The 19,052-nt window shown below is 34.8% G+C and overlaps 1 protein-coding gene across 15 annotated transcripts in view; it reads right to left on the bottom strand.

The window, feature by feature from the left end:
• Positions 1-19,052, bottom strand: part of ROBO2 (roundabout guidance receptor 2) — a 666,758-nt gene that overhangs the window by 67,723 nt on the left and 579,983 nt on the right. For all 15 annotated transcript variants that reach the window (XM_055567819.1, XM_055567812.1, XM_055567814.1 and 12 more), the window contains 2 exons: positions 15,905-16,029; positions 11,752-11,923 (listed from right to left, as the gene is read on the bottom strand). In XM_055567819.1, the coding sequence (XP_055423794.1) occupies positions 11,752-11,923; positions 15,905-16,029 (297 nt within the window). The remainder of the gene's footprint in view (positions 1-11,751; positions 11,924-15,904; positions 16,030-19,052) is intronic.

Below are 19,052 nucleotides of genomic sequence, written 5' to 3'. Positions count from 1 at the left end.
TTTCCCATGAAGTGATGGGTCTGGATAACTTAATCTTCATTTTTTGAATGTTCAGTTTCAAGCCAGCTTTTTAACTCTTTCCTATCACCCTCATAAAGAGCCTCTTTACTTCCTCTTTAATTTCTGCCATTAGTGTGGTATTATCTGCATATCTGAGGTTGTTGACATTTTTCCTGACAATCTTGATTCCAGTTTGTGATTCATCCAGCTTGGCATTTCGCATGATGTACTCTGCATATAATTTAAATAAGCAGGGTGACAATATACAGCCTTGTCATATTCCTTTCCCAATTTTGTTCCATGTCATGTTCTAACTGTTGCTTCTTGACCTGTATACAGCTTTCTCAGGACAGGTAAGGTGGTCTGGTATTCTCATATCTTAGAGAATTTTCCAAAGTTTGTTGTGATCCACACATCAAAGGCTTTAGTGTAGTCAATGAAGCAGAAGTAGATGTTTCTTTGGAATTCCCTTGCTTTTTTCTATGATCCAATAGATGTTGGCCATTTGATCTCTGGTTCCTCTGTCTTTTCTAAACACAGCTTATACATCTGGAGTTCTCTCTTCACATACTGTTGAAGTCTAGCTTGAAGGATTTAAAGCATAAACCTACTAGCATGAGAAATGAACGCAACTGTACAGTAGTTGGAACATTCTTTGGCATTGCCCATCTTTGGGGTTGGAATAAAAACTGACCTTTCCTATTCCAAGCCAGTGCTGAGTTTTCCAAATTTGCTGACATATTGAGTGCAACACATTAACAGCATACTCTTTTAGCATTTTAAGTAGTTCAACTGGAATTCCATCACCTCCACTAGCCTGTTCATAGTACTGTTTCCTAAGACCCAGTTGACTTCACACTCCACGATGTCTGGCTCTAGGTGAGCGACCACATCATCATTATTATTCAGAGTATTAAGATTTTTTTGTATAGTTTTTCTCTGTATTCTTGAGAACTTTTCTTAATCTGTTCTACTTCTGTTAGGTCTTTACTGTTTGTGTCCTTCATCATGCCCACATTTACACATAATGTTCCATTGATATGTCCAGTTTTTATATAGTCCAGTATTTCACTTCTGAAGTTTCTTTTGTGTTAATTTCCAGATTTAAAAATCATCTTCACCTGTGTAGTAAACCTGATTCATTTTCCTCATCTCTTTGCTTTTAATCAGTATACATATAAACATAGTCTAGCATGTATTTAAAATGAGCTCATATTCATATATGTTGACTGTGCTAAACACTAGCTATAACTAAAAAGAAAACACTTTATAGCACAATCAGAAAAGAAAAGTTGTCCTTCATGTGTGTAAAAGAGTCATAAAACATCATATTGAATATAGTGGAATATTTATGTTGCCCAAGGTGTATTAGTGTTTCTAGTACAGCTAGTACTTTTGAAACAATGTTGTCAGTTGAACTAATTAGAGCACAGACATGGGATGTGTGTGACCTGTGACAATGTGTTGCTATTTCAGACAAAAAAAAATATAATGAAATATAATGTCTCCCTCCCATTGGAGAGTAATGAAGAACCAAACTAATTTGTTGGACTAAAAATTAATTAGACACATCAGATGCGATTGTACCTATTACTGTAAAAGTCTGCAGCTGTTCCACATATTATTACCAACTATGTAAGGTAAGCGTGAAATGGCCAAATGATTACAGAAACAAGCTATATTATTAAGCAAGATTATTGAGACTTTTAAGTCATTATAAGTTCATTATATAACATGGCTGTTTGATGCTTATATATGTAAATATATTTGGTTGCTTTCTTGTGTGTGCAGTTGCAAACAGAATTATGGATATTTTGATATAAAATCACTTTAACAGAGGAAATGGCAGACAAAAGAACAATATTACTGTTAAGCTTGGGTGAGGCAGCTTATTATATTTATATAATATTTTAATTAAAGGTCCTTTTAATGTAGCTTTCTGGAATAAAAGCTAAGCTGACAAGGAATAGATGAAACAGTACATTGTCTGGCTTAAGACAAATCTAAAATTATCAGCCATAAATTACATCAAATGCCAATACATGATTTAATTAAAGCAAAGGGGAAATGAGGAAGAGCTTGAGTCACTTCAAGTGCTGTTTCCAGTACTGAGTAGACAATAGGGAAAGCATAAATTGAAAGAGAAGAGGAGATCAGCCATCACTAAATCACTTTTCAACTAAGGAATAACAGTTGTGTAGATAAGGTTATCAGACACGATGTTAAGGTAGATATGTGGGAGTAATTAAAGAAACAATTAAACAGTACAACAGTGGATATTAAAAAGAAATAAATCTTTTGAGGACAAATAGCCTTTTTCAAATTGAATTGTGCATGTGTATGTGTGTGTTGTTTGTGTTTTTAATTTATTTCAAGTGGTGCAATTCTATTTTCTATAATAAGATCTTGGGTAGGGTAATATTCTATCCATATAAAGAGGAGATAGAAATATTACTTATTATTTTATTTTTTATTTCATATAAAATCTGAAAAGTTGTATGATATGTAAACAAATCACACATTATCCACTTGATCACTCAATCTTTTTAAAATAATACAAGATTATTTATTTATTAGCAAAGATAATAGTAAAAAAGAAACCATGAAAGGGAAATATAGATGTTTGATAATCCTATTGGCCTTTGATTTAGAAAAATTATATTCAGTCAAATTCTCTATACATATATGCTAGAAGGGCAGTGAAAAAAATGCTTTGCTTACTTATCAAGGAGCTGTCCTAGAAAACTACACCTTTTGAAGTGTGTTAGTTGCTCAGTTGTGTCTGACTCTTTGTGACCTCATGGACTGTAGCCCACGAGGCTCCTCTGTCCCTGGGATTCTCTAGGCAAGAATACTGGAGTGGGTTGCCATTATTTCCTTCAGGGGATCTTCCCAACCCAGGGGTTGAACCTGGGTCTTTTGCATTACAGGCAGATTCTTTACTGTCTGAGCCACCAGGGAAGCCTTTCAAATATGTTTCATATTTTTTAAGTGAAAACTTACTGTTTTATTTCTTAATAACATATTCTAAATATTATTTAGAAAACATGTAGAAATAAGAGCGTGTATCTATATCTAAATCTGTTAAATCCTTTTGGGTGTATCTGTATTTCTTTCTTATTCCAATTTACTTTAGAAAATCTCAGAAGGGCCAAGATTATAGGCTTCCCTTAGGTTAAGAAATTAATTCAGTCTGTATGACTAATTAAGAAAGGGAATACAATTTAAAGAAAAGTTAACACTATAACTTTTTTTTAATGCTTTTAATATATAAAAGAAAGAACACTTGGAGAATCTAAAAAAATTTAACATCATGACTGAATATTTCATGCATGTGTGCAAAGTTGTGTCCAACTCTGTGCAACCCCATGGACTGTAGCCTGCAGGCTCCACTGTCCATGGGATTTTACACGCAAGATGCTGGACTGTGATGCCATTTCCTCCTCTAGGGAATCTTTCCTACCATGGGATCGAAACCACATTTCCTGCGTCTCCTGCATTGGCAGGTGGATTCTTTATCACTGAGCCACCTGGGAAGCATATGACTGAATGTTAAATCTCTTCATTTACAATAAATGGCTTTGTAATAAGAAACAATTTTCCAGATTTTGATAGTATGCTCTATATGTATCATTTCTGAAAATAAACAGAAAAGCATGGGAATGGTACATTTGCTTGTATTAAACTCTGGACAAGTATTTTTAAAATATATAAACTCTAGGAAGAATATTTAATAAGCTAAAGACAATGACAAATAAAATCAAGGTGATCTGAAGGGATTTGCTTTTTGAAAGAATAAAACCACTCAGGAAAAAAAATCTGCATTTATGAAGCTTTCTAGCCCCCTAGAGAGCTCAATCCATGCAGTGCTAGGGAGCCAGAACCCAAGCTGAAAATTACAATTTTATTTGTAGGAGATGTCAGAGAGCAGCATTCACAGCAGCCAGTGTGACTAAAAATTAAGGGAGAGATCACGTGAAAGAGGGAGAGATAGGAGGGTAATGTTCTAAAATATGTGCATAAATTCTCCCTCAGTCCTAGACTGAACTACGTATTGTGCAGGTAGAAGGACACTTTCAAGGATCTGGTGAAACTCAAAAGGTAAAAAGCAGAAGAGGCTGATCACTCTCTCACTGCAGACACTGTAAAGTTTAAATTCCATCGAGTTAGGCAGATCAGATAAACATACTAGGCTTTTCACCCAAAGCTCAGGGGCTCCATGCCTTAGAAGTAAAATAAGTAAATATAAACTGAGGTTTGGCCTGAGTATATTGTCAAAAGATAAATAGTCCATACTAGCAAAATGCAAAAAAAAAACCTCCACAAGATCAAGATGATCAGCTAGTAACCTAATTGCCTCTAGGTAAAAAACCAACACTCTTCAGAAGATCACAAAATTGCATAGTCTATTACAATACACAGTCCAACACACAGTAAAAAATTGCCAGGTATGCAAAAGCAAACAAAACAATAATAACAATCACAACAACAAAAAAATGAAGGAACAATGACCTACGATCAAGAGGAATAGTAATCAGTAGAAATAGACCACAAGATACCATGGATATTTAAATTAGAGGAAAAGACTTTCAAGCAGTCATTACAATATGTTCAATAACTTAAAACAACAGAGTTTATGAATGAACATATGGAAAATTTCAGAGGGAAATGAAAAAATTCAAAGAGAACAAATGAAAAGTGTATTATTTAAAGTGAATAATTCACTGGATACTTTCACTCCTGCCTATGTAGGAATAATAGGAGTGGGGTATGCAATTCCACCATGAACTAGTAAAAGCCTAGGCAAAGTATGTGAAATAAAAACACAGAATTATCAGAACAGGGACATAAAGCAGGAAAATGTTAATATATTCATAACTTTCTATCTGATTATAATTTCTAAAATGTGATGCAGTGAAGGGAGCCCAAAATAGCTGAATAGCATTCCTGAGTTAAAGAGATAATGAAACCCAGGAACATGAGTAATACAAAATATTATTTCTTAGTTTTATTTGAAAGATTGTTTAAAGTCAAATCAATAATAATACTTCATGTCTCTTTTTAAATTATTCAGGTTTAAACTGAAGAAAGTAGGAAAAACCACTAGACCATTCAGGTACGACCTAAATCAAATCCCTTACCAATATACAGTGGAAGGGACAAATAGATTCAAGGGATTAGATCTGATAGAGTACCTGAAGAACTATGGACAAAGGTTCCTGACATTGCACCTGGAGGCAGGGATCAAGACCATGCCCAAGAAAAAGAAATGCAAAAAGGCAAACTGATTGTTTGAGGAGGCCTTACAAATAGCTGAGAAAACAAGAGAAGAGAAAGGCAAAGGAGAAAAGGAAAGATATACCCATTTGAATGGAGAGTTCCAAAGAATAGCAAGGAGAGATAAGAAAGCCTTCCTCAGTGATCAATGCAAAGAAATAGAGGAAAACAATAGAAGGGGAAAGACAAGAGATCTCTTCAAGAAAATTAGAGATACCAAGGGAACATTCCATGCAAAGATGGCTCAATAAAGGACAGAAATTGTATGGACCTAATAGAAGCAGAAGATATTAAGAAGAGGTGGCAAGAATACACAGAAGAACTGTACAAAAAAGATCTTCATGACCCAGATAATCACTGTGGTGTGATCACTCACCTAGAGCCAGACATCTTGGAATGTGAAGTACAGTGGGCATTAAGAAGCATCACTATGAACAAAGTTAGTGGAGGTGATGGAATTCCAGTTGAGCTATTTCAAATCCTGAAAGATGATGCTGTGAAAGTGCTGCACTCAATAATGCCAGCAAATTTGGAAAACTCAGCAGTGGCCACAGGACTGGAAAAGGTCAGTTTTCATTCCACTTGCAAAGAAAGGTAACGCCAAAGAATGCTCAAACTACCACACAATTGCTCTCATCTCACACACTAGCTCTCATCTCACACACTAGCAAAATAATGCTCAAAATTCTCCAAGCCAGACTTCAACAGTACGTGAACTGTGAACTTCCAGATGTTCAAGCTGGATTTAGAAAAGGCAGAGGAACCGGAGATCAAATTGGCAACATCCGCTGGATCGTCGAAAAAGCAAGAAAGTTCCAGGAAAACATCTACTTCTTCTTTATTGACTATGCCAAATCCTTTGACTGTGTGGATCACAGCAAACTGTGTGGAAAATTCTTCAAGAGATAAGATGGGAATACCAGACCACCTGACCTGCCTTCTGAGAAATCTGTAGGCAGGTCAGGAAGCAACAGTTAGAACTGGACATGGAACAACAGACTGGTTCCAAATTGGGAAAGGAGTATGTCAAGGCTGTATATTGTCACCCTACTTGTTTAACTTATATGCAGAGTAAGTACATCATGAGATATGCTGGAATGGATGAAGCACATGTTGGAATCAATATTGCTGGGAGTAATATCAATAACCTCATTTATGCAGATGATACCACCCTCATGGCAGAAAGCGAAGAAGAATAAAGAGCCTCTTGATGAAAGTGAGAGAGGAGAGTGAAAGAGTTGGTGTAAAGCTCAATATTCAGAAAACTAAGATCATGGCATCTGGTTCCATCATTTCATGGCAAATAGATTGGAAACAATAGAAACAGTGTCAGACTTTATTTTCTTGGGCTCCAAAATCACTGCAGATGGTGACTGCAGCCATGAAATTAAAATATGGCTGCTCCTTGGAAGAAAAGTTATGACCAACCTTGACAGCATATTAAACAGCAGAGATATTACTTTGCAACAAAGGTCCATCTAGTCAAAGCTATGGTTTTTCCAGTAGTTGTGTCGGATGTGGCAGTTGGACTATAAAGCTGAGAGCCAAAGAATTGATGCTTTTGAAATGTGGTATTGGAGAAGACTCTTGAGACTCCCTTGGATAGCAAGGAAATCCAACCAGTCCATGCTAAAGGAAATCAGTCCTAAATATGCATTGGAAGGACTGATGCTGAAGCTGTAACTCCAATACTTTGGCCACGTGATGCAAAGAGCTGACTCATTGGAAAAGACCCTGATGCTGGGAAAGATTGAAGGCGGGAGGAGAAGGAGACGACAGAGGATGAGATGGTTGGATGGCATCACCGACTCAATGGACATGTGTTTTGGTAAACTCCGGGAGTTGGTGATAGACAGAGAGGCCTTGAGTGTTGCAGTCCATGGGGCTGCAAAGAGTCGGACATGACTGAGCAACTGAAATGAACTGAATTGTTGTTTTAAGTGTTGTGCTAGTTTCTGCTGTACAATGAAGTGAATCTGTCATATGTATACATATATCTCCTCCCTCTGACCTCCTTCCCACCCCACCCTCCCATCCCACCCATCTGGTTTACCACAAAGCATCAAGCTAGGTTCCCTGACCTATACAGCAGATTGATACATCCACTATGAAGAATAACATAAAGGTTCCCTAAAACACTAAAACTAGAACTACCACGTGATCCAGCAATCCCACTACCGGACATATACCCTGAGAAATCCATAGTAAAAAAGACACATGCACTCCAATGTTCATTGTAGTACTGACTATTAACAACAGTCAGGATACGGAAGCAACCTAAATGTCTATCAACAGATGCATGGATAAAGAAGATATGATACAAATAGAAATAGAATATTACTCAACCATTAAAATGAATGAAACTGGGTCATTTGTAGAGATTTGGATGGACCTAGATCTGTCATACAGAGTGAAGAAAGTCAGAAATTTCCATTGGTTTTTATTACATGTATGGAAGTAAAAGGTAAGCCGATAGCAAACAAGCTTGAATATAGGCCAGTCCTAGAGCAATCATTGCAAAAATAAGGATACTTAATAGTTCAATAGTGAGTATAAAATATTCTTCAGAAAATTATCTTATTCATCCTAAAGAACTTAGCAAATTTGGAAAAATAAGAACAAATTCATTAAAAAAAGAAGGGCAGTTCTAAGCTACAAAGTATTGATGATCACATCAAAGATAATAAATACTCCAACTAAAAGCAAGAGATATTCATATTGGATAAAAAATAAAGCTGAACAATATGTAATTTAAATAATAGAAATGTACATTAAATACAGAGATATAGGAGTTTAAAGGACAGAAAAAATTAAAAAAACATAAAGATTTATAAGGCTGTAGTAACATCAGAAAGAGTAAGTTTCAAGACAAAAAAATCTCATGGACTGCAGCCTATCAGGCTCCTCTGTCCATGGGAATTTCCAGGCAAGAGTACTGGAGTGGGGTGCCATTGCCTTCTCCGTAGCAGCAGCAGGAAATAAAGTGGGACATTTCATAATGAAAAAGCGTAAGTTAACTAAGACAACAATACTAATATGTACTTAGTTAAAACAGAGTAGCAAAATACATGAAATAAAAACTTACAAACACAAAGGAGAAATATACAAATCTATAATTATACTGAATTTCAGGCTTTCTTATTTATTAAAAAAAAAAAAACAGAAAATAAGTAAGGACCTGAATAATACTACCAACTGATTTGACTGATATTTTTAGAACATTCCATTCCAAATTAGAAAAATAAAAATGAACCTAGTTTTTAAATGTACAAGGAACATTAACTAAGGTGAAATTCTGGGCTATAAAATAAAATATTTAAAAAACTAAGTTCATGCAAAATATACTTTCTGATCTCAATGAAATTAAATGAGAAATCAACAAAAAGCTGTATGGAAAATAGTAAAACATTTGGAAATTTAATAACACATTTCCAAATAATTTCTGCAAAAATCAAAAGTTTTTACAGAAACTGAAAAATGTTTTCAACGTTATGATAAATGGAAACACAACACACCAAATTTTTAAAATTTATCTGAATAAGTGTTCAGGGGAAAATTTAAAACTTTAAATATTCACAATAAAGCCCCAAATCATTGATTTATTCTCAATCATTTCTATCTTAAGAAGCAACATTAAAGTAAACAGAAGAAAGAATATCAGAAATTGCTTAATTAGAAAATAAATAAAACTAACAAAGCCAAAACTTGTATGTGGAATGTATTAATAAAATCGATAGATCCTTATCAAGATTCAAATTTGAGAGAGGGTGAAAAGAGAGAGGGTAGGTGGGCAATGAAAAAGGAGAATAGAGAGAGCATCAATCCACAGTATTTAAGAACAAAAGAGAAGTCATTACTGCTCATCCTTCAAACATTACAGTTAAAGGTATTACAAAAATAAGGAGATACTGCAAATAAACATTTAATAATAAAGTCAACAATTTAGACAGATTAGACAATTTCATTGACGGGCAAACACTGTAAATCCATTTACCACATCCAACAGGTAAGAAAAAAATTGAATAAATATAAATTCATAACAATAAAAATAATTGACAGAGAAAACCCTAGGCACAGATATCATCACTGAATTCTATAAGCATTTAAGGAAGAAATAGTACCAGGTCTGTCAAAACTCTTACAGAATGTAAGAGAGGAAGGAATATTTCCAAACTCATAAAGCTAGCATTCCTGATTCCAAAACCTGACAAAGACATTAGAGGAAAACTACTGATCAATATTCCTCATGAGTGTAGATGCAAAATTCTTTAAAAATGCTAGTAAATCAGATCCAGGAGCATCTGTGAAAAGCATAATATACGTCCTGACTAAGTGGGATTTATCCCAGGAATATAAAGTTTATTTACCTTTGAATCTATTCACTAGAATTTACCATATTAACATAAATAAGAAGAAAGAAAACATGTGATTTTATGAATACACTCAGAAAAAATATTAAACTATTAAAACAGATAAATGAAGAAGTTAGTAAGGTCATAAGATAAAACGATAACACATAAAATTAAATTTTTATATAACATAAAATAGTTGAAAAATGAAATGTTATAAATCCACTAATAATAGTGTAAAAAAACATTAGATACTCCAGAAAAATTTTAACAAAATATATGTTAACGTCATACACTGAAAACTACAAGATATTGTTGAGGAAAATAAAGATATATAATAGAGAGGTATATCATGTTCTCAGAGAGAAACAGACTATCTATTAAAATAGTTATCCTTTTCAATTTGGTGTATAGATTCACTGCATTTTCAATCACAATTCCAATATAATTTTGTAGAAACTGACATGCTGATTTGAAAAGTATATGGAAAAGCAAAAGGTTTGGAACCGTGAAAACAATTTTGGAGAAGAAAATGGTGCAGTATTCACATTATTTGACTCCAAGACTTTCTATAAGCTATTAGTAATCAAGACAGAGTGGTTTGGCTTATGAAGATAAATAAAGAAATGGAATGACATAGAGAATCCGGAATGGATGCACACATACAGCTAACTGGGGAAAAGAAAGCTTTTTCAGTGAACTATGCCTAGGTATTTTAATTTTACATATGGAAACAAATAAACCTCAACCCTCAAACCATATGCAATTTCTTTAAGACAAATTATAGACCTAAGCATACAATCTAAAACTGTAAAGCTTCTGGAAAAAAAAATTTGCTCTCTAGATGTAGGACATAGTTTCTTAGAAAGCACTAAACATGAAATACAATTTGATAAATTATACATCACGTACATTTAAAACTTTTGCTCATCCAAAAGATGATATTAAGAAAAGGAATAAGAAAGCCATAGATTGGGAGAAAATATTTGCGAAAAAATCTATGACAGTAAACTTATATCAAAAATGAACAAATAACTTCTCTTAATCAGTAACGAAAGACAAAGGGCACCATTTCTAAAAACCAAAGATTTGGAAATTTTACAAAAGAAAACATGTGAATGGTCAATAAGAACACATGAAGTTGCCCAACATCATTAGTCATCACAGAAAACTAAAGTTAAATGACAGCGAGGGGACTCCTAAACTCACTGCAGTGACCGTAATGACACACGGCAATATCAAATGTCAGTGAGGCTGCAGAAAAATTGGGAGTCATATTCTTTTTGAGTGAGAGTACACAATACAGTATGAAGAAATATTTAAGTTTCTTATAAACTCAAATACATCAGTGCTTTTACCCAGAAATTCGACTTCTAGGTCATTCTCCACAAGAAATAAAAACATATATCCTAAAAATTTACACATTCTCTAAAGAGAAAAACAGAGAAATAAAATATGATACATTCACACAATTGAATACTGCTCAGAAACAAAACGTATGAATTGCATAATACATATATGTGAGAATCTCAAAAATACTACATTTAGTGAAGGAAGTCAGACACAAAATACTATATTCTGTACAATTCCATTTATATATATTTCAAGAAAAGTCAAACACAATGCATGGTGATAGGGAGCAATTTTCTATAACGATGCTAGTAGACTGAACAGGGATTTCTTCTTTGGGATAGTTTATTTGGATTACAAAGTTTCTTTTGGCCTGTTTCTGTTTAATTTTTGACATTTCTCTAGCTAAGAAAAAGCATATAAATGTGAAACATAACACCCTTCTTCAATAACTGCCTCATTTCCTACTATATTTCAAAGGCATCAAAATTACAAATGAAACTATTGATTAAAAATAATTTTCAAACCAACTTTAAGCATTTAAAATCTTAATCATTATTATTTTAAGAAGTTTGTGGATATCCTAAGAGCATGAACAATTGCTAAACTTTTTTGTTAGAAACTCTAGTCATAACTTTTTGCCTATATGATGTGTGGATCAGATTACTCATTACTTACCGAATACCCACTGTTGGGATGTAGATTCAAAAAAAATAATCCACCTTGTTACCAGCTGACTGATTCTAAAGCACAGATTATGTAGATTGGTACTCACCAATTATTATTGGCTGTGGCTCACTTTTTACTCCAACTCCTGCACTGGTACTAGCCGCAACCTCTACCCGGTACTGAATACCTGGGAATAGTCCACCAATGATTACAGATCGAATGGCTGCATCCACAGTTTTGTTGATGTGGAATCGTGTTTCATTCCCCAGACACCAGATCTGTAGAAATGTAAAGTGAATATCAAAAGAACATAAAATTATCTTTTCTGGTAATTAGTTCATTATAATTGATCACATTTTTTAGTAGTGACCAGTCTATTTTCTAGGCTTATTTGTAAATGACATTTTTGAATGCCTAATTTAGTCTGTTTATATATATATATATATATATATATATATATGTATATTTGTATGTGTGCATGTCTGTGCACATCTGTGTGTATTAAAGGAAAAATAAAAGAAACTAAAACACCACAGCATTCCTTTGTATTTTACAAAGAACACTGAATACTTGGGACTTCTTTGGTGGTCCAGTGGTTGAGTCCATGTTACCACTGGGGAGCCAGGGGCATGGGTTTGATACTGGTCAGGGAACTAAAATCCCACATATTATTTGGAGTGGCCAAAAAAACTCCAAAAAACGCCACACACTGAATGCTCACAGAACAATGATTCAATTTCCTCAACATCTCTGCAAAGTCTGGAAAGGGGTCCTTGGTTGCAAACAGTATTTAGGTATGGATTAAAACACATAAATTCCTCTGGTTAATTCATTTATCAAGATTTACTATGCATATAATCTATTAAAATATGGTGATTATGAGTTGTAGTATCCGAAGTATATAGGTGCATATCTAAGTAATTTATATTTCATTTAAGAAAATATTAACTTATACAGAGGTAGTTAACAAGATTAACTGACTAAAGTTATAGGTATTGACTGAGATAAAATTAAAGTCAATATTTACATTGACAGTAATAAATCTTAATATTGATAAAAACATATCTACACACACATACACATGTATGAGAATGAACAGAGTGGTGGGAAGTCCTTAAACACTGCTGTGAGGGATGCTAGGCTTGCACTTTCAATAAGAATTAAATTTAAAGTCATTTTCTTTTGGGATGTGAAAATCTGCTTGTAAAATGTGTTGTAAAAAATTCTGTGTACACTTATATTTCTATTATATAGAATTAATAATCTGCATGGGGAGACAAAAGGAGGAAAATCCACAATTTGTTTCTGAAATAGATAAATTAATGATACTTTTTCTTTAAATTAACATAATGACTTTGAATTTCAGACTTCTTTTAGTCTATGAAACCTAAGTTACTAATGGAGGCATATTTAACCCTTACCAAAATATACACATTTGTACCAAAACAGGACAAACTCATATGAGTGAGAAAATTTACAACTTATTAAAAATTATCATGTTGTGAAAAAAATAAATATTTAAATGAATGGATTGAAGATATTTAGTCCTCGATGATACAAAAGTAAAATCCTAAACTAATTAAAGCACAGACACACACACCAAGGTAGATAATTCTTTGCTTTTAAAACAATGTGTCTTAGTTCAGTTCAGTCGCTCAGTTGTGCCCAACTCTTTGTGATCCCATGAACTGCAGCACGCCAGGCCTCCCTGTCCATCACCAACTCACAGAGTTTACCCAAACTCATGTCCATTGAGTCCCTGATGCCGTCCAATCATCTCTTTCTCTGTTGTCCCCTTCTCCTCCCATCTTCAATCTTTCCCAACATCAGGGTCTTTTCAAATGAGTCAGCTCTTTGCATCAGGTGGCCAAAGTATTGGAGTTTCAGCTTCAACATCAGTCCTTCCAATGAATACACAGGACTGATTTCCTTTAGGATAGACTGGTTGGATCTCCTTGCAGTCCAAGGGACTCCCAAGAGTCTTCTCCAACACCACAGTTCAAAAGCATCAATTCTTCTGTGCTCAGCTTTCTTTACAGTCCAATTCTCACATCCATACATGACTAGTGGAAAAACCACAGCCTTGACTAGATGGACCTTTGTTGACAAAGTAATGTCCCTGCTTCTTAAGATGCTGTCTAGGTTGGTCAAAACTTTCCTTCCAAGGAATAAGAGTCTTTTAATTTCACTGCTGCAATCACCATCTGCAGTGATTTTGGAGCCCAGAAAAATAAAGTCAGCCACTGTTTCCCCATCTATTTGCCATGAAGTGATGGGACTGGATGCCATGATCTTAGTTTTCTGAATGTTGAGTTTTAAGCCAACTTTTTCACTCTTCTCTTTCACTTTCATCAAGAGGCTCTTTAGTTCTTTACTTTCTGCCATAAGGGTGGTGTCATCTGCATATCTGGGGTTATTGATATTTCTCCCGGCAATCTTGATTCCAGCTTGTGCTTCATCCAGTATGAATGTATCTTAATGCTTATAAAATTTCATAATTTATGTAATTGTGCTATTATAAAAGCACTTACTCTTATATTCTTAGACACATTTCTTTATAAAGTGATGGCAATAATTTTAAAATAAATTTTAGGCAAATTTAATCTATTTGCTTCAGTAACTTAACCATTAACTTAGGAAAACTGTACTTTAACATTTTTTATTATTTTTTAATTTTTTAATTATTTTATTTAATTATTTAATTATTATTAATAATTTTATTAATGTTTTGAATAAAATTATTCAGCTTAATTTCACACACCAACTATGAATTTCTGGGGTGAGGTGGGGTGTCTAGTTTTCTTTTCTAATAGATCTACTTAGTGTATTATTGTCAGAATTCTACAAATATCTATTAATGGCAAAAAAAAAATTAGAGTTTTGAATTTTTGCAAGGTTTAATGATATGTTTTACTCACCCATGTGGTCTAATCATATCACAATTAATCAGAATCACTTCTCAAAGTTAGACAACTTGTGTTTCTCAAATGATGTCTCTCAAATGATGGTGAAGAAACAATGGATACATTGTTTCTAAACAGCAACAAATTCATCAGTTGAAAAATGAAAGCTTTCTAAAATTTGTGTTTTCAATGGCTCCCTTTTCTCAGGGCTTCCGTGGTGGCTTAGTTGTAAAGAATCTGCTTGCCAATGCAGAAGATGCAGGTTCAATCCCTGGATTAGGAAGCTCTGGTGCCTGAGAGGTAAAGAATCCCCCTGCAATGTGGGCGACCTGGGTTCAATCCTTGGGTTGGGAAGATCGCCTAGAGGAGGGCGTGGCAATCCACTCCAGTATTCTTGCCTAGAGACTCCCCAATGGACAGAGGAGCCTGGAGGGGTCCATGGGGTCACAAAGAGTCAGACATGACTGAGAGACTGAGCATACAGCTCTTAAGTGAAATATTTTCCAGAACCTCAAGAACTTGGTAAAAGAATTTAGAGTGGGAGATGGTACTTCCTATCTCTATCCCAACACTGCTGCTGCTGCTGCTAAGTCCCTTCAGTCATGTCTGACTCTGTGCGACCCCATAGATGGCAGCCCACCAGGCTCCCCCATCCCTGGGATTCTCCAGGCAACACTATAAACCCACAAAGCATCTTTTTATGAGAAAACATTTAAAAAATAGCTGCCTAAGGCCTGTGTTCTTCCCTGGTAGCTCAGTGGCAAGAATCCACCTGCAAAAGCCTGCCAACGCTTGTCAATGCAGGAGATAAGAGTTCAATTCCTGGGTTGGGAAGATCCTCTGGAGAAGGAAGTGGTAACCCACTCTGGTATTCTTGCCTGTAGAATCTCATGAACAGAGGAGCCTGGCTGGCTATAGTCTATGGGACTGCAAAGAGTTGGAGGAACACGACTTAGCAACTACACAACATAATCCCATTACAGAGAAATCTAACAAAGATAAAGACAGTTTCTAGGATAGGGCTTCACTATCTACCCTCTACTCCATCTTTGTAAATTTCCAAGGTTCTGCAACCACATTATATATATATATATATATATATATATATATATATATATATATAAAATAACCATTGCACTATTGTGGTTTACTTGTCTGACTGAGTCTGTGTTATTTGTGAGCTTGGATTTAGGTTCTATGAATTCTGTGCGTTGCTTCTTTACAAGTCGCACAAACATATATTTCTTTACACTCAAAGTCAGTAAGAGGGCCACCAGAAATACTCCCCATCCACATGACCCTGAGATTTCTCTGGGAAGTTTTACCTGTGAACCTCCTTCTTCATCCAGGCCTTACCTTGTATTCCTGGATAATTCCATTCTGATGATCTGGAGGAGGAGGATCCCAGGAAACACTAATACTTGTGCTATTGTGGCTTCCGACAGTCAGCACAGTGACAGATTGTGGAGGGGCACTTGGGGCTGCAGAAGAAGTCATTAGAATAAACCCTAATTTTAAGTCTTAATGTGCATTAATGCTGCTTATAGAACATGAATATAAAGACAAGATGCAAGAGGGTCTTGTTTCTAGTAGTTCTGAATGAACAGCGAATGGTTAAAAAAAAATCCTTTAAATATAATGGATAGATTTAAAGCAAGTAAAACAGCTACAGTGATATGTCAACAATAAATTTAACAGTTAATATTCGAGAGTGTGTCTCCTATATGCCTAGAACTTAGGTAAGAGTAAGGTTTAATTTTCACAGTAAAAATAACATTCTCACAAAAAAAATTCACAGGAAATAAAAAACAATGCATCTTAGTTTTACAGATAAGGAAAAGGAAGGCTACTATAACAGACTTATCTAAGTCAAACTGAGGGAGAACTTGAACCAGGTATGTCTGATTTTAGAACCTTGACTCTTTTGCCTCTAACAGGCTCCTCTTTTGTAAAACAAATAAGCAAAACAACAACAACAAAAACACTGCTATCAAAAGTATTCTGAGAGGATGCATTCCAAAATTTCACCAGCCATTATTTCTGAGTAGTAGCATTACTATCTTTTTGTTTTGTTTTGGCTTGCATTTAATACATAAAAACAGAAACATAGCTATAAATTTCACCAACACAGAGAAAAGACAGTTTTGTTTTCATGATGAGAAACATAATTGATTGTTGTAAACTGATTCATAATTTAAGATTTGAAACTTATTTTACGTTGATGGGCAAGGAACTCTGAAGATATTAATGAAAACAGTTCATGTTGGATCAAATGTGAAATGGACAGATTTTAATTTCCTACAATTCTCTTCCTTTATGGTTTTTCCCATAACTAATTATAATTATACAAAGAAAAGATGAATAAGAAATAATTCTTGATTTTGGACAGTAGTAGTATCTCCTATCCAGTGTATTTGAGAGCTAAGTCATACTAATTTTCCTGGAAAACATCAATTCTCAGTATAACTCTGAGCTTAAGCAAACAGTTGAAAAAGCAAATCAAAGTACTAACCCTTGAAGCAAAAGTCATGTAATTTTGAGGTATGAAAGAATTTTTACATATAAGATTAATGTTTTCATAACGACATAATTTAGTTCTTTGAAAATGTGTACACTTCAATCATAAAAGATACTTAAAAGCTTACCAATAAAGTTTCCCGTGTTTGATAAATTATCACAACACATTTCACTGAAGTATGGTCCGTGTAGAAAACACACAGACACGTTACCACAATACTGCTCTTTATTACTCCTCTATGTGATAATGCTGGTCTCAAATGTGGCACAATGACATAAATCCAACTGTTTGCCTACTGGTTTTGTAGTCATTAGGTAGACTTTATTGAAAAGTAACACTTTGGAGAACTGGTTTCTCATTTCCCTTACTGCTGGCGTGGTGAGAACACGGTGCCTATTTCCTGACAGGTCAATTATTACCCAGATGTGAAAGAGCCCACTCATCGTTCCCAGACACAGCCCAGCTGAGTCCCATTTGTTCCCTTCAGAGGCCTCAGAAAGAGGAGATGAACGTAAATCTAACGGTGACAAATGTCTATTCTGGAGAAAAAGTAACTGCAGTGAAATTAATTTTTGGAAGTGTGCTTCAAACATAGCATTCTGTATGAAATTTACCCACCCCACTCATTATTTTCTATGTTTTCCACATATAGCAAAATTTAATGGGAGACAAAGATCCTATTATTAAATTTTAGTAATTTTTTCTTTATAAATCCTAAAGGTCAATTAATGATGCCTTTAAAAACATGCACTTCTGCCCATGTCAGTATATCACACTGTAAACCAATGTGAAGATAACCTTTCTCTGTATTGCTAATTATAAGATATATATAATTTAAAGGCTCTTTGGTTGGAGATGTATATCTGTATGTTAGCATGAACAATCTACACATATTTTCTTAAGGCTGCTTTTATACTGATTTATATAAAATATGTTAAGAAAAAAGGCTTTTTACATAAAAATTAGCAGAGAAGCAGAAAAGGTAGGGATTTATTATACTTTGCATATGACTTTTTGTACTTTGATGATACCATTCATTGCCAATTTCTAGTTTAGGGAAGGGGAAACTAGAAAATGGACTAGTTGAGACTATATTAATTTTATGTCCATCGCAGATTGATTTTAAACTATCTGCAACAAGAAAAGTTACCAAGGGGAAATGGAGAGGGGACATCATTAAGAAGAATGCTATTGCAAACATTCAAATGGCCTTCCGGATTAGAAATTATGAATCCGACTGGCAGAGCTCAAAGGGAAGGAGGCTTATAAAAGGGAATGTCGTGCTTTACTACACCAAAAACAGAGGAGGGACAAAGAACAGCCTGTGTACTTGAGTTTCCATTAGCTTGTCCTTTAATGAAGCTAAATGAGCTAAAGCCATGTGTGAAAACAAAAAGGGAAAGTATTATAATCAAATTCCAGTGTATAGACCAACAAGAGTTGAAGCTAATGTTTCCTTAAGAAAAATTCAAACTACTTGAAAGTCAGTTTGTAACCAAACAGGACCCTGTGGTACCTTCCTGGGACATGTCTTCCCCCTTATCCTCTGCTTTAGTCCCCCTCTCTGAAGTACCTAGATAGCAGTATTTGATGCACATTTCCTGGGTTGTTTCAGAGATGCGGAAAAGCAGCCACAAAATGAAAGATGTTAACTGCTTGAGGACCATAAGCATACAGCCCCAGGACTACTGGAGTCTAAGGACTGATATTATTAACCCCTGTGATTTCACCCTATTACCTCACCATCAGCCAATAAGAAAACTGTGTATGAGCTGCTCACAGACTTGCTGAAAACTTTTGAGGAGGTCAGGGCTTTTTAAGGCATAAGCCACCTATCTCCTTGCACGGCCCTGCAATAAACCTTTCTCTGCTCTGAACTGCGATATTTTGGTATGTTTGGTCTCACTGTGCATCAGGCACACAAACCTGTGCTAACAATTTTTGAGCTGTTAGATTCTATGAACTTCTCAGAATAAAAGAAGAAAA

Source organism: Bubalus kerabau, chromosome 2 (assembly GCF_029407905.1).
Source record: "Bubalus kerabau isolate K-KA32 ecotype Philippines breed swamp buffalo chromosome 2, PCC_UOA_SB_1v2, whole genome shotgun sequence".
Classification (NCBI taxonomy): Eukaryota; Metazoa; Chordata; class Mammalia; order Artiodactyla; family Bovidae; genus Bubalus; species Bubalus kerabau.
This window is presented reverse-complemented; position numbering and strand designations above follow the sequence as displayed.